Source organism: Mustelus asterias, chromosome 3 (assembly GCF_964213995.1).
Source record: "Mustelus asterias chromosome 3, sMusAst1.hap1.1, whole genome shotgun sequence".
NCBI lineage: Eukaryota > Metazoa > Chordata > Chondrichthyes > Carcharhiniformes > Triakidae > Mustelus > Mustelus asterias.
In genome coordinates, this window is record NC_135803.1 from 72,191,119 (window position 1) to 72,218,045 (window position 26,927).

The following is a 26,927-nucleotide window of genomic DNA, read 5'->3' on the forward strand; positions in this document are numbered from 1 at the left end:
GAGTTAGGTGAATTAAAAAGCATTAAGGTAGACAAATCCCCAGGGCCAGATGGCATCTATCCCAGATTACTGAGAGAGACAAGATATTGCTGGGCTGGGCTTCTAACAGAAATCTTTGTTTCCTCATTGGCCACTGGTGAGGTCCCAGAGGATTGGAGGATGGCCAATGTTGTCCGGTTATTTAAGAAGGGTAGCAAGAATAACCCGGGTAATTATAGTGAGCTTGACGTCAGTGATAGTGAAATTGTTGGAGAAGATTCTTAGAGATAGGATCTATACACATTTGGAACTGAATGGTCTTGTTAGCGACAGTATGATTTTGTACGAGGGAGGTCATGTCTCACTAAATTAATTGAGTTTTTTGAGGAGGTAACAAAAATGATTGATGAGGGAAGGGCTGTGGATGTTGTCTACATGGACTTTAGTAAGGTATTTGACAAGGTTCCTCCATGGCAGGCTAGTGCAAAAGATTAAATCTCATGGGATCAGCGGGGAACTAGCTAGATGGATTCAGAACTGACTTGGCCATAGAGAGATCACGGGCATTCAGCCTTGGATCTTCAGGTAAGCGTTCTCCAAGGCGGCCTTCACGACACACGACAGCGCAGAGTCCTGAGCAGAAACTGATAGCCAAGTTCCGCACACATGAGGACGGCCTAAACCGGGATGTTGGATTTATGTCACATTATCAGTAACCCCCACAGCTTGCCTCCTGGACTTGCAGAATCTCACTAGCTGTTCTGTCTGGAGACAATACACATCTCTTTAACCTGTGTTGAATGCTCCCTCCACCCACATTATCTGTACCTTTAAGACCTGGCTGGCTGTAGAGATTTGCATTCTAATTAGTATTCTGTAACTTGATTTCTGTGTCTGTGCACTGTTGGAGAACAGATATCCACCCCATCTGACGAAGGAGCTGTGCTCCGAAAGCTTATGGTATTTGCTACCAAATAAACCTGTTGGACTTTAACCTGGTGTTGTGAGGCTTCTTACTTGGCCATAGAAGACAGAGGGTAGCGGTGAAAGGGTGTTTTTCTAAATGGAGGTCTGTAACTAGTGGTATTCCGCAGGGATCAGTGCAGGGACCTCTGCTATTTGTAATATATATAAATGACTTGGAAGAAAACGTGGCTGGTCTGATTAGCAAGTTTGCGGATGATACTAAGATTGGTGGAGTCACGAAGATTATCAGAGAATACAGCAGGATATAGATAGGCTGGAAAATTGGGCGGAGAAATGGCAGATGGAATTTAATCTGGACAAATACGAGGTGATGCATTTTGGTAGATCCAATTCGGGTGGGAGCTATAAGATAAATGGCAGAACCATCAGGAGCATAGACACACAGATCTGGGCATGCAAGTCTACAGATCCTTAAAAGTGACAGCACAGGTGGAAAAGATGGTGAAGAAAGCATATGGCATGCTTGCCTTCATCGGACGGGGCATCGAGTACAAAAGTTGGCTAATTATGTCACAGTTATATAAAACGTTGGTTAGGTCATATTTGGAACACTGAGTCCAATTCTGGTCACCACACTACCAGAAGGAGATAGAGGCTTGAGGAGAGTACAGAAAAGGCTTACCAGGATGTTGCCTGGTATGGAGGGTATTAGCTACGAGGAGAGATTGAAAAAACTGGGATTGTTCTCCCTGGGGCGACCTGATAGAAATTCATAAAATTATGAGGGGTATGGATAGGGTGAACAGTTGGAAGTTTTTTCCCCAGGGTAGAAATGACAATTACAAGGGGGCACAAGTTCAAGATAAGGGGGGAAAGGTTCAGTGGAGATATGCAGGAATAGTTTTTTTTTTACAGAGGGTGGTGGGGGCCTGGAATGCACTGCCAAGTGAGGTGGTTGAGGCAGATACGTTAATGACACTTAAGACTTATCTGGATAGACACATGAACAGACAGGGTATAGAAGGATATAAGTGGTTGGTCTAGATAGGGCAACATGATCAGCACAGGCTTGGAGGGCCGAAGGGCCTGTTCCTATGCTGGACTGTTCTTTGTTCATTCTATTACCTTATACGTGAAGCATTGGAACCCCATAAATGGATTCCAGTCTGTGCATCTCTCAATCTATATTCAAACCATCTGAAGGTCTTGTTTAGATTTCAGCCAATAATTGAGTAACTGACATTTGAACCAGCAGGCATGACAGGAAGATTTCAGAATGGGATTTGAAAGTATTCATGAACAGAATTTAACTAATTGGACAGGTCATGGGAGATAGCGATAGCAAACTGGCATTTGCATAGCAACTTTCACAGGATATCGAAAGTGTTTCACTTTTGTGATTAATGTGGCAGCCTATTTGTGCACGGCAAGCCCCCACAAACATCAACAACCAGGGGTCACTGGGAGGAAATCCCTCTGCTTTTCAAATATTGCCAAAAAAGCTTTTACATCCACCCGGGAGGACAGTCAACATCTCGGTATGCTTCTCACTTGAAATATGGCATTTCTGACAGTGAAGCTCTTGCCCCAGTACTGCACTGAGAATGTCACCAGGATTAAATGCTCAAGTATCTGGAATGGGATTTGGACCCACAACCAGCTGTAACCGACATTTCCAAACATGAGTCTAAAATCTTAACCGTCTGTTTGTCTTCAAAAGATCATTAGAACTGATCTATTTTCTTAACTTTACAAGAACCTGTCACTACCTCTCCTGACCACATCGAAGTCCTTATCCTCAGGTAATCACAGTTACTGATATACCCAATATACACTGGTTTTCTGGGCAAGCACATAACTTGCTGTTCCTGGTTTCAGGAATTCCTGGCACTTGAGGTATTCTAATGGGAATACAGAGATCTCTACGGTGGAAAGAGATTCCCAGCCTTGGGAATGTCCAGGATGGTTGAAGCGTCATGAGGTGAGAGGGAAGGCGCATAGTTTAAAGAGTTTCATTGTTTGGGGGAGGGGTCGGGAGCAAAACATAATGGAAATGAAAAGAATTGGGGAGGAATCAGAGTTTAGGGGCCTATGGGAGTCATTTCCAGAAGCTCCATCAAAGTAGGGTCCTAGTAAAACTCACCATAATGCTGAAAACTTTGTACAACCGCTGGACCAATTCTATTTCACTGTAGTACATGGTAATCTGATTTGTTTTATCATCAATCCATTTTATGGGCCTATTTCATCCCTGCATTTTACAAGAGGTCTGTGCTTCAATTGACCATGGAGGTTATCTTGGGTGGCGGGGCGGGAGGTGGGGTTGGTAGATGCACCACTCTGTCCTCATGTCAGTCTCTAATCTGCTCTCTATTCCTTTTGACATGAATCTATCTCCCTTTCTCATTTTGTGCCTTCTCTCGACCCCTCGTCACACTGTCTCAGTCTACCTCTCACTCTGTCTCCATTACTTTCCGTTGCTCCTTCTTCCTCTGAAATTGATAACCCCGCAGTCTTCCTGTTCTAATTAAACTGTGTCACAGTGCCAGCTGTTAGATGACAGCCAGTTGCCATGGTGACGACAGATGGAAGAAACCTTCATCAGTGGATCAATAATTTACAGTACTGGGGCCTGGCTGCAGGCCCATTTCAGTGAAACAATATCAGACTTCAAACTGTGCAAAACAAAACAAAACAGCAAAGAAGCTATGGGTTCAGATACAGTTCCTGACAAGAATGTTTAAAATAACTTAACAACAGACCACGACCCAAACTCTTCCTTTAAAGAGATATCTGGTGAGACTGGTGTCTCACAACCCCTTACTCTCAAAGATATCTGTAAACTGACTGATATCTTTTAATCCCTCTCTCATGGAGCTAAGAAAAATAAGAAATAAGAGCTGAAGTAGGTCCTTTGGCCCACTCAAGCCTGCTCCACCATTCAATAAGACCATTCATCTTCTCCCTCAACCACACATGCTTGCGTCATGCCCATATTCCTCTGCTCCCTTCATACCCTGTTTTCATGATACTCAACCACCGAGCAGCCAGAGTTCTCTGGGGTAAAAAAATTCCAAAGATTCACAATCCTTTGAGCGAAGGAATTTCTCCTCATCTCAGCCCTAATCCCTTATTCTTGAATTATGATTCATGTTTTAGATTCACCAGCCAACGGCAACGTTCTCTCAGCACCCATCCTATCAAGTCCCTTATCTTTCATTCTTCTAATCTCCAGGAAAAATAGGCCCAGTCTTCTCAATCTCTGCTCATAGAACACCTCCTGATCCCAAGAACCAGTCTGGTGAACCTTAGATCTCATAGAATCCCTACAGTGTAGAAGGAGGCCATATGGCCCAAGTCTGCAACGATGTTCCGACAGAGCATTTTACCCAGGCCCAATTCCGCCCTATCTCTGCAAAGCTGTGGCCTCGCCAATGCCCTGTATATTTACAGTAAGGCTTTTTCTACTGCTGTACTCCAATCCCTTTTTAAAGAAAGATAACATGCCATTTGCTTTCCTAACTACTTACTGTACTTGAATGTTAACTTTCTGTGATTCATGTACAAACACACCCAGATATCTGTGCACTGACTGGTGTCTCACAGCCTCCCTCCCTCAAGGAGCTATCTGTAGACTGACTGGTGCCTCTCAGTTTCTCTCCCTCAGGAAGAATTCTGCTCACTGACTGATGTCTCTCAGGACTGAAAAGAGACAACTACTGCATGTAAAATGAATGGTGACATCAGATCTTTACTAGTTTGATGTTTTCTCATGTACATAGGCTGCAGCTGCGGCACCAATCTCTGCTTCTCCCTGTTCTCCATCCTTTTAATTCAACAATTCCAACTTTTCCACTTCAGACTGAATCATCTAATCCTTTTGTCAAATCCTGCTGTTCTCCGTGTGTGTGTGTTTGTGGGTGGAGGGGGTGCTTTGAATCCCTTTGCAATGAGTAACTACATTTTTATCAACAATGCCATTACTTACTATAGCTGTGACAAAACCTCACAGCGAATCCGTACTGCAAGGCTATTGAAGTGTGCGAAACAGGTCAGCTTAAAGCAGGAGTCTGGGATGTTCTGACAACCCGCTCACTGTACCTGACTGACATTTCATCTCACCCCCTCTTTACCTGCAGATCTGTAAGAGTGAAGGTGGACTACCATTCCAAGTGGCACCTGACTGATCCAATATCTGGATTGAAAACACAGATTCAAGGAATTTCACTGAATATAAAGAATGATATGGATGGCACATTCTTGTTTCAGTTACTTTTTGTAACCTGCTGTATCTCATGCTCCTTGTTAACAGATGAGCAGTGTGGGGTATAACAAATTGTTTTCAATTACACTCCACACTCTTCCTTGTAACACTAGCCGACATATCCCACACTCCTCCCTGTAACACTGACATAATCCCACACTCCTCCCTGTAACACTGACATAATCCCGCACTCCTCCCTGTAACACTGACATAATCCCGCACTCCCCGCTGTGACACTAACATAATCCCGCACTCCTCCCTGTAACACTGACATAATCCCACACTCCCCGCTGTCACACTGACATAATCCCGCACTCCCCGCTGTAACACTGACATAATCCCGCACTCCTCGCTGTAACACTGACATAATCCCGCACTCCTCCCTGTAACACTGACATAATCCCGCACTCCTCCCTGTAACACTGACATAATCCCGCACTCCTCCCTGTAACACTAACATAATCCCGCACTCCTCGCTGTAACACTGACATAATCCCGCACTCCTCCCTGTAACACTGACATAATCCCGCACTCCTCCCTGTAACACTGACATAATCCCGCACTCCTCGCTGTAACACTAACATAATCCCGCACTCCTCCCTGTAACACTGACATAATCCCGCACTCCCCGCTGTAACACTGACATAATCCCGCACACCCCGCTGTAACACTGACATAATCCCGCACTCCTCGCTGTAACACTGACATAATCCCGCACTCCCCGCTGTAACACTGACATAATCCCGCACTCCCCGCTGTAACACTGACATAATCCCGCACTCCCCGCTGTAACACTGACATAATCCCGCACTCCTCGCTGTAACACTGACATAATCCCGCACTCCCCGCTGTAACACTGACATAATCCCGTACTCCCCGCTGTAACACTGACATAATCCCGCACTCCTCGCTGTAACACTGACATAATCCCGCACTCCCCGCTGTAACACTGACATAATCCCGCACTCCCCGCTGTAACACTGACATAATCCCGCACTCCTCGCTGTAACACTGACATAATCCCGTACTCCCCGCTGTAACACTGACATAATCCCGTACTCCCCGCTGTAACACTGACATAATCCCGCACACCCCGCTGTAACACTGACATAATCCCACACTCCCCGCTGTAACACTGACATAATCCCGCACTCCCCGCTGTAACACTGACATAATCCCGCACTCCTCCCTGTAACACTGACATAATCCTGCACTCCTCGCTGTAACACTGACATAATCCCGCACTCCTCCCTGTAACACTGACATAATCCCGCACTCCCCGCTGTAACACTGACATAATCCCGCACTCCCCGCTGTAACACTGACATAATCCCGCACTCCTCGCTGTAACACTGACATAATCCCGTACTCCCCGCTGTAACACTGACATAATCCCGTACTCCCCGCTGTAACACTGACATAATCCCGCACACCCCGCTGTAACACTGACATAATCCCGCACTCCCCGCTGTAACACTGACATAATCCCGCACTCCCCGCTGTAACACTGACATAATCCCGCACTCCTCCCTGTAACACTGACATAATCCTGCACTCCTCGCTGTAACACTGACATAATCCCGCACTCCTCCCTGTAACACTGACATAATCCCGCACTCCCCGCTGTAACACTGACATAATCCCGCACTCCCCGCTGTAACACTGACATAATCCCGCACTCCCCGCTGTCACACTGACATAATCCCGCACTCCTCGCTGTAACACTGACATAATCCCACACCCCTCGTTCTAACATTGATATATCCCACACCCCTCACTGTAACATTGATATATTCCAAAGCCCACACTCTTGTCTAAATAGGGAAAAGTGCTGACACGTATTCTCCTGAATCATCTACTTCCGGTGGCTGAGGAACTCCTTGCTGAGACATAGCGTGTTTTTAAACTATCCAGAGGAACATAGAACATAGGACTTAGGACATAGAACAGTACAGCACAGAACAGGCCCTTCGGCCCACGATGTTGTGCCGAGCTTTATCTGAAACCAAGATCAAGCTATCCCACTCCCTATCATCCTGGTGTGCTCCATGTGCCTATCCAATAACCGCTTAAATGTTCCTAAAGTGTCTGACTCCACTATCACTGCAGGCAGTCCATTCCACACCCCAACCACTCTCTGCGTAAAGAACCTACCTTTGATATCCTTCCTGTATCTCCCACCACGAACCCTATAGTCATGCCCCCTTGTAATAGCTCCATCCACCCGAGGAAATAGTCTTTGAACGTTCACTCTATCTATCCCCTTCATCATTTTATAAACCTCTATTAAGTCTCCCCTCAGCCTCCTCCGCTCCAGAGAGAACAGCCCTAGCTCCCTCAACCTTTCCTCATAAGACCTACCCTCCAAACCAGGCAGCATCCTGGAAAATCTCCTCTGCACTCTTTCCAGCGCTTCCACATCCTTCCTATAGTGAGGTGACCAGAACTGCACACAATATTCCAAATGTGGTCTCACCAACGTCCTGTACAGTTGCAGCATAACCCCACGGCTCTTAAACTCCAACCCCCTGTTAATAAAAGCTAACACACTATAGGCCTTCTTCACAGCTCTGTCCACTTGAGTGGCAACCTTTAGAGATCTGTGGATATGAACCCCAAGATCTCTCTGTTCCTCCACAGTCTTCAGAACCCTACCTGTAATCCACATTTAAATTAGTCCTACCAAAATGAATCACCTCACATTTATCAGGGTTAACTCCATTTGCCATTTTTCAGCCCAGCTTTGCATCCTATGTCTCTTTGCAGCCTACAACAGCCCTCCACCTCATCCACTACTCCACCAATCTTGGTGTCATCAGCAAATTTACTGATCCACCCTTCAGCCCCCTCCTCCAAGTCATTAATAAAAATCACAAAGAGCAGAGGACCAAGCACTGATCCCTGCGGCACTCCGCTAGCAACCTGCCTCCAATCCGAAAATTTTCCATCCACCACCACCACCCTCTGTCTTCGATCAGACAGCCAGTTACCTATCCTATCGGCCAACTTTCCCTCTATCCCACACCTCCTCACTTTCATCATAAGCCGACCATGGGGGACCTTATCAAACGCCTTACTAAAATCCATGTGTATGACATCAACTGCCCTACCTTCATCAACACACTTAGTTACCTCCTCAAAAGATTCTATCAAATTTGTGAGGCACGACTTGCCCTTCACGAATCCGTGCTGACTATCCCGGATTAATCCGCATCTTTCTAAATGGTCGTAAATCCCATCCCTAAGGACCTTTTCCATCAATTTACCAACCACCGAAGTACGACTAACCGGTCTATAATTACCAGGGTCATTTCTATTCCCTTTCTTAAACAGAGGAACAACATTCGCCATTCTCCAGTCCTCTGGCACCATTCCCTCCCTCACCTGAAGAAGGGGCTCAGAGCTCCGAAAGCTTGTGTGGCTTTTGCTACCAAATAAACCTGTTGGACTTTAACCTGGTGTTGTTAAACTTCTTACTGTGTTTACCCCAGTCCAACGCCGGCATCTCCACATCATGACCATCCCCGTGGACAGCGAGGACCCAAAGATCAAAGCCAAAGGCTCTGCAATCTCATCCCTTGCCTCCCAAAGAATCCTAGGATACATTTCATCAGGCCCAGGGGACTTATCGACCTTCAGTTTATTCAAAACTGCCAGGACATCCTCCCTCCGAACATCTATTTCCTCCAGCCTATTAGCCTGTAACACCTTCTTGATGGCCCCTCTCCTTGATGAACACTGAAGAAAAGTATTCATTCATCACCTCGTCTATCTCTACTGACTCCATACACAAGTTCCCACTACTGTCCTTGACCGGCCCTAACCTCACCCTGGTCATTCTTTTATTCCTCACGTAAGAGTAAAAAGCCTTGGGGTTTCCCTTGATCCGACCCGCCAAGGACTTCTCGTGTCCCCTCCTAGCTCTCCTAAGCCCCTTTTTCAGCTCATTACTTGCTAACTTGTAACCCTCAATCGAGCCATCTGAACCTTGTTTCCTCATCCCTACATAAGCTTCCCTCTTCCTTTTCACAAGACATTCCACCTCTTTCGTGAACCATGGTTCCCTCACTCGGCCATTTCCTCCCTGCCTGACAGGGACATACCTATCAAGGACACCCAGTATTTGTTCCTTGAAAAAGTTCCACTTTTCATTAGTTCCTTTCTCTGACAGTTTCTGTTCCCAACTTATGCCCCCTAATTCTTGCCTAATCGCATCATAATTACCTCTCCCCCAATTGTAAACCTTGCCCTGCCGTACGGCCCTATCCCTCTCCATTGCAATAACAAAAGACACCGAATTGTGGTCACTATCTCCAAAGTGCTCTCCCACAACCAAATCTAACACTTGGCCCGGTTCATTTCCCAGTACCAAATCCAATGTGGCCTCACCTCTTGTCGGCCTATCCACATATCCAACCTGTGACTTGGTCTTTGTTGAGAGACAAAATCCAAGAAACAAACCAAGAATTCTTCATCGTATTCATCTATCTGACTAAAGCATATGACTCTGTAAATCATTAGGCTCTGTGAATTGTATTTCAAGAGTTTGGATACGGAAGAGATTTCATCACAATCCTGCAATTGCTTCATGATGATATAACTGCAACTAGGCTGAGTGGGAGATCTGAAACAGACGCCTTCAAAGTCCGTACTAGAGGCAGCAAAGGCTGTGTGATAGCCCTGTACTTAATCATTTCTAATCATGGATACAACAGAAGTAAATATAAACCTATGAAATAGGAGCAGAAGTGGGCCATTCAGCCCCTCAAGCCCTCTCTACCATCTAGTAAGAACATGGCTGATCTGTTTGTGTTTCAAATTCCACATTTCTATCTACCTCAATAATATTTGATTTCCTTGCCTAACAAGAATATCTCACCCTCTGGCCTAAAAATATTCAATGTCTTCTGAGGCAGAGAGTTCCAAAGTTGCACAATCCTCAGAAAAGTATTCTCCTCATCTTTGTCCTAAAAGAGTGAGGCCTAATTTTAAAACAGTGCCCCCTAGCTCTGGACTCACCCACAAGAAGTGATCTTCTGCCTCAGAGCCCCCTGCATGCCACTGTGTCCATGTACAGATATCCAACAATTGCACATCCTCAGCCCTTGATTTTCCAGATGAAAAAGTATCAGGGATGTGCAATTTTCTAACACATAATCCCAGCCAATGCCATTCCATCCCATGAGTGCTGCAGTGGAAAATATGCCTAGCCAGTGTATTGGCAGGAGAGAGACAGGGAAACTGAACTTCTTCCCTCTCACTAACTGTCCATTAACAGAAGGTGTTTTGAATTATTTCTAAAGTATGTTGTGGCATGTTTTGAGGAGCAGGCTATTTTTCAGCCTGGAGTTCTGCTTCTTGCGGGCTCGCCAGTTGGATTTTGGGGTCGAACGGAGAGAGAACATTTTCTCCTCTTCTTCGTGCTCTGCCACTTTTCTTTCGGCTCACTTCTTACCCTTGTTGCCCCCTGTGATGCCTTGCCCTTATATTTTGGCTTGTTGCCTTCTTGTCTCCGGAGTCTTTTTTATATATATATTATTACTCCTGTTATGAGTGGTTCTGCTGTATTTTAGGTGGTTGGGGAGAGGTGGTTGTTGAGATGGTGTATTGGGGGAGGGGACTGTTACGTTGGGGGTTTATGATGTTAAACAGCAGATTGCCTGTGAGGCCTTAGCGATAATGTTAAAACTGTCCAACAGGCCAAAGACTCGAGTCATGTGACATGGTCCATTAATGGTTAACTGCAGCTTAACAATCAGTTTCCATGCTTTTGGCCAGATCCTATTGTTCCCCCTTAGGAGAGAGAGAGAGGCAAGGTGAATATTAGCATTTCTTCCAGTATGAGTTTTGATATCTCCTGTTTGTGATAGCTCCAGTTGGGGAGCCAGTTCACCTGCACTTCCTCTGCTTTTGTTGATTACAAGAGGTCCATGAAATTAGGAGTGAGAAACCAGAAGCTGAGAGAGGAATTATTTTGTTTTTGTAACTTCTGGTGGGAGCTTCCAGAAGGGCCAATCCTGTGGTCATGCGACTTGTAGCAACCATCTACGAGTTCAGCAGAACATGGTTCAGCAGAAAGTCCATTTTAAAACAAAGCAACAGGAATAAGGTTTTGAACGTACTGTTTTGGATTTATTTTCATGTCATGAGGGACCCAACATAAGCAACGCACAATGTACCGGCACCTCAACTGTGAAGCAATTTTGAGACAAGCAGAGGAAAGAAGTCCCAAATTCATGTTATAATTTTATTCACCACGTCCTCAAGAACCCTGTAATTCTTCACATTGACTGTCTGTCTGTAAGTGCGCTGCTTGGTGAAATATGCCATATAGGACTTTGACTATCAATCCTGAAACAGGACTGTCTACAGAAAATTGTAATGTCTGCCTTACAATTAGACCATCTTTCTTGAACATCCCTGAAGTGGATTATCTGCTAATAATGCAGATCCTCTGTTTCCAAAAATAGACTATCTGCTCCGAAACAAGGCTGCCTGCCTCAGAATCGAACTATCTGATCCTCAATGAGTTATTCTGTCTCTGCAGAACCTGAACCGTCTCTACTGAAGTCAAATTGTGTACCTTAAAATCAGAATCTCAGCCCTAAGATAGGTGCGGATTTTTGCTCCAGATCATTAATGTAGGAGGAATTTGCAGTGTTCGAACACTGGAATTAACATTCTTAAAAGGCTCATTCACGAGGGAAGTGGTGTTGGTGTTTCCTCCTGTCTCTTAATTGGTTTCATAATCATTTCTCGTTTAATGTGGGTCTGCTTTCTTCATTTGTTTACTGCTCTCAATGTGGCACTAGGTTGTGCTTCATGGTTTGTGTGTCCAGCAACAACACTCGAGAGCTCACTGGCTGATTCTACCCCATTTAATGAATCCTTGAAGACATCAAGAATAATTGGGCAGTCCGTGCCACATTGTGAAGGAAATACTCCCCACGACCATTTAATGTTCATTAGTGGTAAGCGGATACTACACAATGTCATTTTCATTTCTGATTTTTAACTTCAATGATTTCAGGAGGCAAATACTCACTCTGCAATTTTCTTTCATTTGGCCCTCTCACCCCACGCAACCCTTGCTGCACCCTCACCCTGATGTGCAGAGTCTCACTGAAGGACTGCTTTTCATGGCGATTGGAAATCACTCGATAGCCCCCTCAAGAATCTTTTTGACCCGTTAGGATGCTGGGCTAGGAGGGAAGGGGAGGTTGACAGGGAAAGGAATAGTTGAAGAGAAGATCCGAGAAAGAGGAGGGGTTTCAGGGTGGAGGAGAGCAGGCAGGGTGGAAGGGGTAAGGTTGATCGAGTGACGTTGTGCGAGAGCCAATTTGCCTTGGGGTGGAAGTTGGGATCTGCATTGGGTCAGGCTCTATGTCGATGTCTTTAGTGGCGAGGGGAGACTCAATTCTCCTTTCAGTTACAGAGGGCAGGGCAGAAATTCTTTATTATTGCGACTGTTTTCCACACAATTGAGCCTGGTTGGGCTGCAGTCTATAGTCCGCCGTCAAAACTGTGAATGTAATTATTTTTCAAATATTCCTATGGAGACAGGAGGAACAATCCTGCTCTACAGCAGCCCTGGCAACCACAGCTGACCAGATTCACCACCCTGCCCAACCCCTAGCTGATCATATCCAAACTTCCTCAGTCCCATTCACCCATCACCTCTCTGCTCCCTGACCCACATTCACTCCCAACCCGGCAATGCCACAGCTTTAAAGTTCTTATCCTTGTTTTTTGGTCCCCACTCCACGCTCTCACCTCTCTATCTCTGCGACCTCTTCCAGCCCCACGACTCTCAGACCTCTGCATCCCTAATTTTGGCCTTTCACACATCCCAGGTTTTAAACACTCCACCAATGGTGAGTGTGTCTTAAGTTGACAAAGTTCTAAGCTCTAGCTTTCCATCCTTAAACCGCTCCAACTCTTCCTTCTCTTTCCTCCTCCAAGATGCTCCTTCAAACCTTCTTTATTCACCAAGCTGCTAGTCATGTGCAGTAATATTGATGATGTGAAATCAGATACGAGCACGCTTGCTGCCCCGGGGTTAGTGCAGTGCCAAAGACTCTGGGTGGAACTTTCTCTCCCCACCAATGACAGGCATTGTCATAGACAGAATGGGAACATTTGGAGAGCAGCCAGAAGTCAACTGACGATGCCCACCGCTGGCGAGAACCGGAAAATCTTGCCCTCTGACTGAAGACGTGTCCTGCCCTACCCAGCTCCGGCATACACTGGCTGGAGGTGGATCGAAAAAGGTAAAGCTGATCTATAAAATCTCTACAGTGCAGAAGGAGGTCACTCGGCCCATCGAGTCTGCACCAACCCTTTGAAAGAGCATCTTAACCAGGCCCTCCCCTCCACCCCATCCCCATAATCCCATGCATTTACCATGGCCAATCCACCTAACCTACACATCTTTGGACTGTGGGAGGAAACCAGAGCACCTGGAGGAAACCCACACAGATGCGAGGAGAATGTGCAAACTCTGCACAGTCAGCCAAGGCTGAAATTAAATCCGGGTCCCTGGTGCTGTGCGGCTGCAATGCTAACCCCTATGCCACCCTGTGCAAAGACAGTTAGGTGTATGTCCTTTGTGGTGACATCTAACAGAATCAAAGGAGAGAATTATATAAACACAGCACCGATCTAGCACAAATGGAGTACAAAGTGAAAGGACAAAAATAGTCCTGGAAACAGAAGCACAACTTGAGAAAAAGAATCCAGTCAGTGCCATCAAAACAAGCTGCAAATCTTCCCCTAATGCTGACCCCTCCCCCCTATGCTTCAGTTCAGCACTGCATTCTTGCCCAATTGCAGCACAGCACTTTGAGGACAAAGGTCAAGCCAGAGCAGTAAGCGGAGAAAAACTGCAGCATTGAAAACTGGCTTTTCGTCCGTGCAGGTGAAAGGATTCAGAGAGTGGGTTAGGGAGTTTTGAATTCAAAACGTTCTGCTGACAAAGAGCTGTTTCAACCTACATTTTGGTGACCTTGTGTGAAGGAGAGTGATTGCTTTCATTGCCACGACACATTCCTGTTGCTGTATTTCTCCTTTCACGTTCGCTGCTCCTTCATTTCTCATCTGCTGCTTTGTGGCCTTGGTCAGCCTCACAATGCCCATGATGCACGCTTTGAGAGACGGGAAGCCCATCCTGGTCAGCTCTGCGATCCTGCTTGCCACTGGCTACACCTTCTACCAATTCTGGAGACGCCTCGTGAGCTCAAGAAGAAAGACAGAGTCGAAGGAGAATGTGTACGAAACAGAGAAAGCTCTGAACGAGTACCTCCTCTTCCACTTCGGCTCACCGCAGGAACTCTCGCTGTACATCACTGACCCAGTCTCACTCCATAATTTCCCACAGAGGTGTGCTCAGGAATGCATCAAATATTTTACTCAACAGGTAACAGACACAGCTCATGCTGAACTTCCAGTTAAAACCTCTTGCAAAAGATTATTAAAAAGAATTGTAGGGGCTTGGTCAACATCAGGAGACGGGGAAAAAAAAGGGAAAATCTGGGACTGGGTGGGACAGTGGGTCAGACGCTGTCCTTTCACACTCTGGGACTGAGTGGGACAGTGGGTCAGACGCTGTCCTTTCACACTCTGGGACTGGGTGGGACAGTGGGCCAGACGCTGTCCTTTCACACTCTGGGACTGGGTGGGACAGTGGGCCAGACGCTGTCCTTTCACACTCTGGGACTGAGTGGGACAGTGGGTCAGACGCTGTCCTTTCACACTCTGGGACTGGGTGGGACAGTGGGTCAGACGCTGTCCTTTCACACTCTGGGACTGGGTGAGACAGTGGGCCAGACGCTGTCCTTTCACACTCTGGGAGTGGGTGGGACAGTGGGTCAGACACTGTCCTTTCACACTCTGGGACTGGGTGAGACAGTGGGCCAGACGCTGTCCTTTCACACTCTGGGACTGGGTGGGACAGTGGGTCAGACACTGTCCTTTCACACTCTGGGACTGGGTGGGACAGTGGGTCAGATACTGTCCTTTCACACTCTGGGACTGGGTGGGACAGTGGGTCAGACGCTGTCCTTTCACACTCTGGGACTGGGTGGTGGGTCAATGGGATTGTGAGATTCAAATGTCTAACCCCAGGATGAGATTTAAACTCATGTACTCTGGATTGCTAGTCCAGAGTGATTAGGATATTCAATTGCCACATTAATACAAAAGCTGTATAATTTTCTCAGTTTTATTTATTCAAGAGCTACCTGGGCCATATCTAACCTAAGCATGTTTGATGTTGTTATTGCTTATAAAACTGGCACAATTGTTTCAATCCTCAGCACTCATTCTAGTTAGCACAAATTTGACTTGGAAATATTGATTTGCCTGAGAGTAAAGACAAGGAATTGGAATTTACTTTCAGTGGAAATCTGCTGAATTACATTCACAGTTGGGGAGCAAGCGAGGGGCTTCATTATGTTAAACTTTGAATGTGGAAGCAGCAAATTATAGCCTGGAAAAGGGCCAGCAGCATTTTGGACAGAAGTTTATGGATGGCAGGCAGAGTCAGCTAGGAATATTTCCCTGCTGATACTGGTTTCTCCTAAGCTATTTAATATTTGGCAGGGCATCAACTGACTAAGGGCAAGACTTCTTCCCCAATCTGTGGAGCAAATATCATCTTGAGAGTCCCAATTGGACAGCCAGCAGTTCTGAATTCCCAGCAGCGCCATGTTTGAGCTGTGGCCACTGCTGGGACTGCAACCAATCCCCCAACATGGGGAGCTTATAGAGGCTGGACTGAGGGTAAATTCAGGGTACTGACAGGGTCTAACTGGCATGTCCCAGCATTGGGGGGGGGGGGGGGGGGGGGGGGGGGGAGTGTTTGGGGGGGGGGGGTGTTTAAGAGGCTGGGAGGCGAGGATTAAAGGGACATATGACCATGGGGAATGGGTGCCTCTATTGGGCACAAGGAACCCCCAAAGAAGCTACCCCTGTTGCCCAACACCAGCCTGCACAGCTAAAGCTACCAGGTTGCCCGAATGGCATGGGCCTTCCCCTTCCGCAGGTGAAATAGTTGGTCACTTAAGGATCTCCACATGCCCAATGTCTACAAATCCCCATGGTTAAATTGGGTGACAGATCAAGGGCAAGTGATAGGCTGCTGGCAAGCCACGCTGCATCTTATGAGCCATCAAACCTAACAGTGAGAAATTCCGCTCTGTGAATTTCTAAATAGGCACACTGAGTACAAGGCAGTGGTAATGTTGTACGGAGCAGTGGTTAGGTTACATTGTGGACAATATTGGTGCCCCATTGTAGAGAGGATATTAAATCCATGGAGACATTTTCACCAGGACAGAACCGGGAAAGGGGATATAGTTATAAGAAGCTTCACTGATCTGGGCCCAGATTTTCCTGTAAGGATGAAAAAAAATGCAAATTGCGCACTTTCTGCAGCTTAGGAACTCTCAACCTACCCATGTAACTTTGCCTGGGATTTTTGTTTTTAAACATAAGGCTTGGGTACACAGTGCAGTTTGTGAACCATGATGGAGTGGGTGAGGATTGAAAGTGCAGAGGCAGGCTGATTATACGGCCCACTTCTATTCAGCAGGTCAGCTCCAAACATCATTTGAAAGCTCCCCTGACCTCATCTCCATCCCTGCCCCTCTCCAACCACCCTCCCTCTGTGCCACCCAATGCACCCTCAGAAACCCCATGCCACCTCCATGACCCCATGTATCCTTCATAGCCACTCATTACTAACAGTGGCTAGCACTGCTGCCTCACAGCACCAGGATTCAATTCCAGTCTTGGGTGACTGTATGGAGTTTGCGGCGTTGTCACCGTGTCTGCATGGGTTTCCTCCGGGTGATCCGGTTTCCTCTCACATTTCAAAGATGTCAGGTAGATTGGCCATGCTAAATTGCCCTTAGCATCCAAAGAGTAGGGTGGGTGGCGAAGCACGATGGGTGGCGCAGTGCAATGCGTGATGCAGTGTGATAGGTGGCATAGTGCTATGGATGGCATAGTACAATGGGCTGATGCACCAGCACTGTAGTGCACTGGGAAGGGAATGATGAGATTTTAAATGAAGATGTAAAAAGAATTAAAATCTGTGGCAATGTAATACTGTCATATAATGATGTTCATTGGTCTGTTATTGATACTGTAAAAACTGTTCTCCATAGGAAAAATGTTATGCCTTTGAGCAGCCATTAAGTTGTGTAAAGTAACAACGTATCCTGAGACCACAAAGGCAAAGTATGTTATTATAACCTCATAAAACAGTCAATCATTCACCTGAACAGCTGTGTCAACAGAGCTAAGTACTCTAACAGTTTATTGGAACTCAGCCAAGCATTCAAAGTGGCCAAATCTATCAATTCCAAAGCCTGAAATTAAAAGAACAGATGCTGACTTCTCCATTTCAAAGCTGATTGATTAACAGGCAATGTAGAGGAGCATGTGCTTCGTCTTTTTTTGCCTTTCAAAAGTGGGACATGTTCTTTTCAGGGTCAGAGCTGTAGGTATATTTAAATTCTAGAACTAAACATGAAAAGGTGAATTCACTGACACATTTTTCTACATTTTTGAATGCTTCATGACATTTTCTGCAACAAATAAAATGCTGTAATGCATGTCAATTACACAATGGTAGTCAATGTAAGGGTCAGCTTACCTGTGTAGGACAGAACCCTATAATGATTCACTGCATTAAAGACACAATTACGTTATAATACAGCATCTCGTGACATTTGAAGGCACGAAAACATTTTGCACATAGCTTTCAAAATGTTTCCAACTCCTCAGCAGGCTTCTACCAGTGGTCATGAACACTCCAAGGATCTGCAATTTTTTTCTTAGGGCTTACAAAACCCACACCAGCACATGACAAATACAATTTTCCAGTGGTGGTCTCAACCTCGGAAGAGGTGTGTGTGTGTCTTTTGCAAGCAAGGCCTTTCTGATCCGCAAAATATGCCACATAAAATGGAACAGGGTCGGGAAGACAAAGCAAAATTTTTCTTCTTCCAAAAACGAAGTAAGTTCAGTGTTTTGCGACCCAATTCGCACTTCCGTTGGGAGTTGAATATCTAGCCTTTGAACAGTGGAGCTGAAAATGTTAAGAACAGACTTAACTGAGGTTTGTTTTAAAATTATGAGTGGCTTTGATAGAATTAATCTGGAAATACTCTTTTCTCCGTTTAGGGAGTCAATAATGAGGAGGTATTAATTTATGATCATTGAGAGTGAGGATCAAGTTTAAAAGAAGGTATTTTTATGCAAAATGTTGGAGCATGGGAGGGTTTGCCACAGAGACTAGTTAAGGCTGGGACTATTGCACAATTTAAAGGCAGAGTAAATAAATATTTGAAGAAGAGGAAAGTAGAGGGATATGAAGAGACAGCAGGACATTGGCATTAATTTGGGGTTTGCTCTATTAAAGAGCTGGCATGATTACAATGGGCTGCATGACCATCTGATGTGTTATATGTATTTCTATGGCTGTGTGTTTTTTTACATGATCCATGGTATGTATATGATAGCATGGTTTCATACATGATGCAATATGATGGGTGGCACAGTGTGATGGGTGACAGTGGCACAGCACAATGGGTGGCACAGTGCAATGGGTGATGCAGTGTGATAGATGGCACAGCACAATGGGTGATGCAGTGTGATGGGAGGTACAGTGCTATGGGTGATGCAGTGTGATGGGTGGTACAGTGCAATGGGTGATGCAGTGTGATGGGAGGTACAGTGCTATGGGTGGCTGATGCACCAGCATTATAGTGCACTGGGAAGGGGTCGATTGTTTTTATGTTAGTCAAGTGTCAAACATAACTGGATTTATTTTCTGTCAGTGCTAAACCCGTGGATTTGCAAATGACTGTGTCACCAGCTCAAAGTGTATACTCGGGCTGAGGATCTAACTAGTGCTTGAAATAATTCACACTGCAAAACGTAAACCCATCTTTTCTCTGTGTGCCCAGCTGCTTCATAGTCACAAACACTCTCAATACACCTGCAGCAATGGATCACAGCTGTTAAAACCCCCAGCCAGCTGAGGTGCAGATCATATCCACATCAGGAAATGGAGCTAAAACAGCTAGAATAGTAACTGATAGTGTGAAGCGATTGGAGGCAGTAATCTGAACTCCAGAGTTTAGCAGCCAGTTAGAAATCTCTCAATTTCCTCTCGTGAATTGTACTCTCATCCTTCCTGGGTACCTGATTCTCCCATTCAGGCAATTCAAATGATTAGTTGTGTATTATCCATGTTCTGCCTGGTATAGCTTGCCTGCCTCTTAATCAGGAGGTCCTGGACTCAAGTCCCACTTCAGATCCTAGCACACATAATCCAGGCTGACACTCCAATGCAGTTCGAAGGGAGTGTCGAGAGTGCTGCCTTTGACCGGGACTTTAAACCAAGATCCTTTCTGCCCCTTTGAGATAAACATTAAAGATTCCATTTCAAAGACATGTAGGGAAATTCTGCCCACCAGGGTGTCCTAGCAAATATTTATCCCTCAACCACCATCACTAAAACAAACTAACTGGTCATTATTGCACAGCTGTTTGAGGGGTCTTGCTGTGCCCAAACTAGCTGCTGTGTTTCTGAAATTACAACAGGAACTACACGCCAAAAGTACTTCATTGGATGTAAGGCACGTTGGGATATTCTGATGTTGTGAAAGGTGCTGTGTAAATGAAAGCCTGTCTTTCTTTTCTAACAATGACCATGTCACCCATGATCCATCTCAGACTCGCTGGAAGATTGTGTAATTTAATTTGCAACCTGTCTATTCACCTTTGGCAGAGTGGAGTTCCCTGCAGAGCCCTGGACATCGGTTGTGCTGTGGGGAGAGCCTCGTTTGAACTGGCACGGGTATTTCAGGAGGTGGTGGGCATTGACTTCAGCCTCTCATTTGTAGAAGCATGCAACCAAATGAAAGAACAAGGCCAGCTCCCTTACTATGCAAGGACTGAAGGAGACCTGGGAACTCAGCACACTGGTATGGTGCCCAAGGACATTGTAAGTACTTAGCCAAATTTTCATTGATCCTCCAGACCTGCTGTTCTACATTTAGCCAATCATTTTCTCTCTCTTCATTTTTTTGTCCCCATCCCCATTTTCCAGTCTGTTTTCCCTCTATCTCATTACAATTATATTTCTATCTTTTTGATGCTGCACTCTCTCTCTCTTTTTCCTTTCTACCTCTATCCCAATTTGCCATTCTTGGGAAACCCACAACCACTGCAATCTAAAGTTTAAAGTTCATTTAGTTACTTGAAGTTCCTGTGAAAATTCTCCAGTCGCCACAGTCCAGCACTTGTTTGGACAAAAGCAGCTGATACCTGGGACCACCACCACCTGGAAGACCCCCTCCAAGTTACTCACCATCCTGACTTGAAAATATATCACCATTCCTTCATTGTTGCTGAATCAAAATGTGGAACGTCCTCCCTAACAGCAGTGTGGGTGTAGCTATACCTCAGGGACTGTAGCAGTTCAAGAAAGCAAATCACCACCACCTTCTCAACGGCAATTCGGGATGGGAAATAAATGCTGGCCTAGCCAGCCACACCCACATCCTAAAAATTGAGAGAGAAAAAACTCCCATTTTTGTGTGTCGGTCATAATGACTTTCCCTGTTGGATTGACCAGGGTGGCAGTCAGGTGACAAACAATTTCTCTCACCTGTAGCCAAAGCCCTATGGGGGTTCCCCATGCCCTCACTGCAGAATTGGACCCGAGACCATTTTACTTTCCTTGCTGCCTGGATACGCACCTTTGCTCCATCTGGTGCCAATGTCTGTCAGTTAGGTCCAAGGTCAGCAATTTGGCTGGTGGGGGAACTCCCTCCTGCCCAGTTTCAGATGAGGCCTAGATTCACAACCTGCTCTCCAAGACCATGATGCTGCATTTGAATGAATGGGCTGGATCATTTTAAGGCCATGGGAAAAAATACTAGCAGTAAAATGTGGGAGATGGCCAGCATTTGGATTCAATGAAGCCAGTGTTCACACCAGAAGCCTGCAAAATGTCCAAAGGAGTTTGCACTGAACTTGGTTTGCATGCCAAACATGTCCTGCTGCGATTCCAGAACTTTGTTATCATTTCAGATTAGCAGTTTGTCTCCTTATTCCCACAGCCAAGTGTCGAGGTGTTTTTCAGTTCACAGATGTCATTGAGGCAAAATCTGCTTGTTGAATAATGTCTGCGCACAAAGTGAGTAATAGGATCCCAGCTCATTAGTGCCAGAAAGTGGAGATCAGAACTGTCAATTAAACACTGCAGATAGTGAGAAATAGTGAGCTAAGACAGTGTCTCATCTGCAGGATTTGATTTGAATCCAGCTCAGACTGGGAGGAATCTCTGGCTGTGTGGTGAGACAGTGGAGAGGAAGCTTGTTATTGTACCTGGTCTGGCGGCGGCGGCGGCGGGGGGGGGGGTGTGGGGAGAGAGAGACTGCGGCGGTGGCGCTATAGAGGGAATTTTCCTTGTTGCATTCGCTGCTGATACTGATAACCAAAAACAAATTCCATTTCTGGCAGCAATGTCACTTATCCTCTACGTGAAGGCACCACTTTTCCAGCCTGGTCACTTTGTTTTTACTTTTTTCTGCAGGATCGGAGTCGCTGTTTCTTCATACAGGGTGATGCCTGTAATCTACCTACAGATCTGGGATCCTTTGGCTGTATCCTGGCAGCGAACCTGATCTGTCGCCTCCCTGACCCCTTTGCGTTCTTCCACAGACTCCCGGGACTAGTAGCCCCGGGCGGAATTCTTGTCATTACATCACCATACACCTGGCTAGAGGAATTCACACCCAAGGTAAAACTATCAGCTTCCAGCTTCTGGTCACAGGGTTCCCTATGGACCCAGAGTAATTCCGTATGATCAAATGTCTCGGAAAGAGTCAGGACTATACTTAATTAACTGATTTCCCTCATTAAGGAAAACATCTGCTCACACTATGATAAAATATTGAATGGTTCCTTCTTATCCCTGACTTTAAAAGATGTGGTGGAACCCACAGCATCAAGCCAGATGTCAGATCCAGCTAGAGTTAGATCGAAGGTATGCATCTGTAATGTCTAATAACAAGTGAGGGAGTTAGATTGAGGCTTTATTTATAATGTCAGTGACAGCAAGTGAGGGAATTAGATCAAGGGTACATCTCTAATGTCTGGAATTGAAATCTTGTAAAGAGTTCAGAAGAAATTTCTTTATCCAAAGAGTGGGGCGGCATGGTGGCACAGTGGTTAGCGCTGCTGCCTCACAGCGCCAGGGAGCCGGGTTCCATTCCGGCCTCAGGTGACTGTGTGGAGTTTGCACATTCTCCCTGTGTCTGTGTGGGTTTCCTCCGGGTGCTCCGGTTTCCTCCCACAGTCCAAAGATGTGCAGGTTAGGTTGATTGGCCATGATAAATTGCCCCTTAGTATCGGGGGACTAGCAGGGTACAGGAATATGGTCTGGGTGGGATTGTGATCGGTGCAGGCTCGATAGGCCAAATGGCCTCTTTCTGCATTGTAGGGATTCTATGATTCCAGTGATAAGAATGTGGAGCTTACTACCAATGGGAGTGGCTGAAGTCAATAGTGTAGATGCATTTAAAGGGAAGTTAGACAAGCATTTGCGGGAGAAGGGATTAGGGGGGTTACAATGATAGATTTAGATGAGGAACAATAGGAGGAGGCTCAAGTGGAGCATAGATACCAGTATCGACTGGTTTGTCAAATGGCCTGCTTCTGCACCATATATCCTGTATAATCCTATGTAATCCTACATTATAGAGGCTGAGGGAGTTAGACAGAGGGTATATCTCTGTTATATAGCTTTATTTAAAGAACTTAAGATCAGAACCCCATGATTCAGGTACCCACTCACAGCTCTATAACTCTAACCAATCACAGGCACTTTCAAATAAACTGTTGGATTAGTCCATTGGAGCAGCTGGGAATTGCTTCCGTTTCCCGTTTAAACGTTGCAACTTGAGCCATCTGTTCCTGTCGGCTAGGGGGTAAGATTTGGCCTTGTTGAGCAGAACACTTACCTGGCCAGGGCGTGAAGCAGAAGCCATATAAACTAGCAGTGTCATTGGTAAGCTCTTATAGTGCATCAGCTCCCTATACAGCACTGCTGTGTAAACTGGATCACTCTCTAGGTCAAGGAGCTGAGGAGGCCGAGTCATTGAATATAATCAAGACTGAGATAGACAGATTCTGGAAGTCAAGGGAACGGGCATCAAAGTGGAGTTGAGGCAAAGGTCAGATCAGCCAGGATTTTACTGAATGGCAGAGCAGGTTTGAGAGGCTGTATGGCTTATTCCTGCTACTATTTGTTATATTGTTACTCCAATGACAAGAGGCACCCAGGATGTGAATGTGACTACTCCACAACTGGAGCAGTAGTGTGTGCGTGTGTACGGCTGGTTAATTCCAGACTTCTGGCCACCCTCATTTCACTCTCATTGTTTTCTCTTTACACAGTCACTGTGGTTGGGTGGGTATGAGGATGACTCCGGCAAGGAGGTGCGAGGGTTTGAAACCATGAAGCGAGTCTTCTCTCCGCACTTTGAGCTGCTTGCCGAGAAGAATGAGCCCATCCTGATTCAGGAGACAGCACGCAAGCACCAGTGGACAGTGGCCCACGTGACCATATGGAGAAGAGGAACTGACTAGAACTCAGCAGCCATCTTTGCTCACGGCAATGAAATACTTAGGATAAGCAAAAATTGACATAAAAGGGACATCAGTTCAGACCAATAAAATAGGAGGATGCAGAATGTCCAATAATGAACGAGGAAATATCAATGAGGGTTTCCTGGTATTTCTCTTCCACACATCACCACCACCACCAATCATTAGTGAGCAAATGATAACACAATCCCTCACTCTATCCAATTTTCCTCTTTGTCACCATGACACTATTTCCTCTCCTTAATGCTTACCGCTATTCTAAGGGAACCTGCAGATGACCCTGAATGACACACAAAATATCAGGCAATGACCATCTCCAACAAGAGAATTGAACCATTTCCCCATGACTTTCACTGGTATTACCATTGCTGAATTCCCCCACTATCAACATCCTACCAACATTGACCAGAAATGTAACTGGACCAACCATATAAATACCGTGGTTATAAGGCCAGGACAGAGGCTGGGAATTCTGCAGTGAGTAACTCACCTCCTGACTCCCCAAAGTCATTCAGTAAGTAATGCATAATATCTGGAGCAGTACTATCTATTTCCCTGAACAGACTTTGCCTCCTCCCTGTAAAGAATACGTTGTACTTAGAGCGGGCTGTGCATCATCATGTTTCAGAGTTAGGCTTCGCTGCACTTTGAATGACAGCAGAAATGCGTTCCTACACCTCACTGCTGTAACTCTCGCATTCTGAGAACTCCTTTTGGTGACATGGTATGTTCAAATAAAGATCAAATGAATAAAGATTTCACTCAGTCTTTCTCCCTTGTCTTCCTGTAAGTGTCGATTAGAAAATGAAGATTATACACTTTGAGATTCAGCTTCAATAACGTTGTCCACTGCTAGAATGCGGATTCATTTAATCAATTACATGACGTTGGGTTCACACAACAACAACTTGGATTTATATAGTGTCTTTTATGTTGTAAAACATTCCAAGGTGTTTCAGAGTGTTGAAATTTGACACTGAACCACATACTGAGAGTTCAGGACAGGGGGGACTAAAAATCTGGCCGTTGATTTTGAGGAATGGCTAATAGGAAGAGAGAGGGAGGGAGGTGGAGAGGTTTAGTGAGGAAGCTTCAGAGCTAAGGTGCTGAATGCAATGGTTGTCAATGGTGGAACAATTCAAGGCCGAAACTTGGAGGAACAGAGTGATTCTGGAAAAAGGGGAGGCGAATAGCAGCTTTCAAATAACAAATTCCATTCCTACAATTTAAAGAATGCAACTTGATTGCATAAAATATGTATGATTTGCAATTCATAATGCATATGTTGACTTCTCAAATCAGAATCTATTCAACAGCAGACAAAGAGACAGAGTTGGCTCACACCAGTTTTCAGCTCGCAATGCATGGTGGGATATGAACCCCTCTCTGAAGGGGCCCAAGCCAAACTTTGCATCAGCTCCCTGTGAATTGAGCAGCTGAGGTTGTGGAAAGCAGTCGGGGGTACCAACGAAGCTCCCTGGTCGAGGCCTTCGGAATTCCAGCCATCTCCAGCTTGGGGTGAGCTGAGGGAGGAGGTGAAGTGTCAGGGGTGCAAACCTATGGCAGTAGCAGACCAGTGGTATTTCTATAGAGCCAAGAGAATGATTGCTACTCTTCCTAGCTCCACGTTAAAATGTTTACAGAACTGTTTAAAACCGCCTTTTCTCTCATCAAATGTTTATCCCATCCAATATTTCACACTCCTCCTTAATTAAAATGCCTGCATCGTGACCTCTTTTTTGAAAAGAGATGCAAATGATGCCCACGTCTTTGACTTCCACATACAAGTTTTATTTGCCAATAGTTTTTCATTCCCTCTCTTTGCTTTTCTAATTTCCTTTTCAATTTCACCCCTGCACTTTCAATCCTCCACTAGGCTCTCTGCAGTATTAATGATTTTCCCGCTATCATCAGGTAGAAGTGGGGGTGCTTATGGATATTGCACAAGCTTCAGCACCTTTGGCAACTCCTCAGATTCTGAAGCAGCCCACGTCCAAGTGCAGCCAGACCTGGTCAATATTCAGGTTGGGGCTGATAAGTGACAACTAACATTCATGCCACAAAAGTATTAGGCAATGACCATCTCTAACAAGAGAGAATTGAATCATTTTCCCTTGCCATTCAATGGCATTACCATCGTTGAATTCCCTCACTATCAACATCCTCAGGGGTTACCATTGACTAGAAACTGAACTGGACTCACCATATAAACACTGTGGTTATAAGGCCAGGACAGAGGCTGGGAATCTTGTGGTGAGTAACTTACCTCCTGACTCCCCAAAGCCTGGCCACTATCTACAAGGCACAAGTGAGGTACGATGAAATACCCTGCACTTGTCTGGGTGAGCCAAGAAACTCAATGCCATGCAAGATAAAGAGCCCACTTGATTGGCATTCTATCACTTATAATAAACATTTACTCCTTCCACACTGACTCATGGTGACAATAGTGTGTACCATCTACAAGATGCACTGCAGCAACTCACCAAGGCTCCTTCAACAATATCTTTCAAACCCATGACCTCTGCCACCTAGAAGAACGAGGGCAGCAGATGCAAGAGAACACCACCTGCAAATTCCCCTCCAAGCCACACCACTGGGCTGGATTTTACGGCCCCGTTCATCGCAAAACCATAAAATCCCACCCAAGGTCAACAGACTTTCCCATGGTCCGCCCCTTGCTTGCTCCAATTCCCGTGGCAGGTGGGATGGTAAAATTCTGGCCATCACCCTGACTGTTTTGAAGAGGTTTCACTTACTTTTTGAATAACTTGGAGACGGTCAGTATTCAGTTTTTCTTGAAACTATGTACATCCAAGACCCAGGGTTATTTTTGTTAGCATATCTTCACACCCATACTGGTTTTTTTTTACCCTTTGGGGAATAGTGGGGTGGGGAGTGACGGAACTGATTATCAGCCCATTTAATCACATTGAAACCTGCATCTGTGGCCAACTAGTCCTAGCATTGGACTTGAACCCCAATGGTAAGTACATTCTCTGGACACAAACTGTTCTGGGACTTGCTCTTTTGAGCCTCTTGACCATCTGACCCTGATGACATGTTGCAT

The 26,927-nt window shown here is 45.6% G+C and overlaps 2 protein-coding genes across 2 annotated transcripts in view; one reads left to right on the forward strand and one right to left on the reverse strand.

Annotated features, from left to right (window-relative positions):
- The window catches only part of kif1aa (kinesin family member 1Aa), a 253,452-nt gene that overhangs the window by 149,356 nt on the left and 77,169 nt on the right, over positions 1–26,927 (reverse strand). The gene's annotated exons all lie outside the window — the stretch shown is intronic.
- Positions 14,004–24,627, forward strand: LOC144491399 (uncharacterized). Its single transcript, XM_078209176.1, has 4 exons — positions 14,004–14,585; positions 19,971–20,186; positions 21,783–21,989; positions 23,648–24,627. The coding sequence occupies exons 1-4, from the start codon at positions 14,298–14,300 to the stop codon at positions 23,837–23,839; spliced, it is 903 nt and encodes a 300-aa protein (XP_078065302.1). The 5' UTR covers positions 14,004–14,297; the 3' UTR covers positions 23,840–24,627.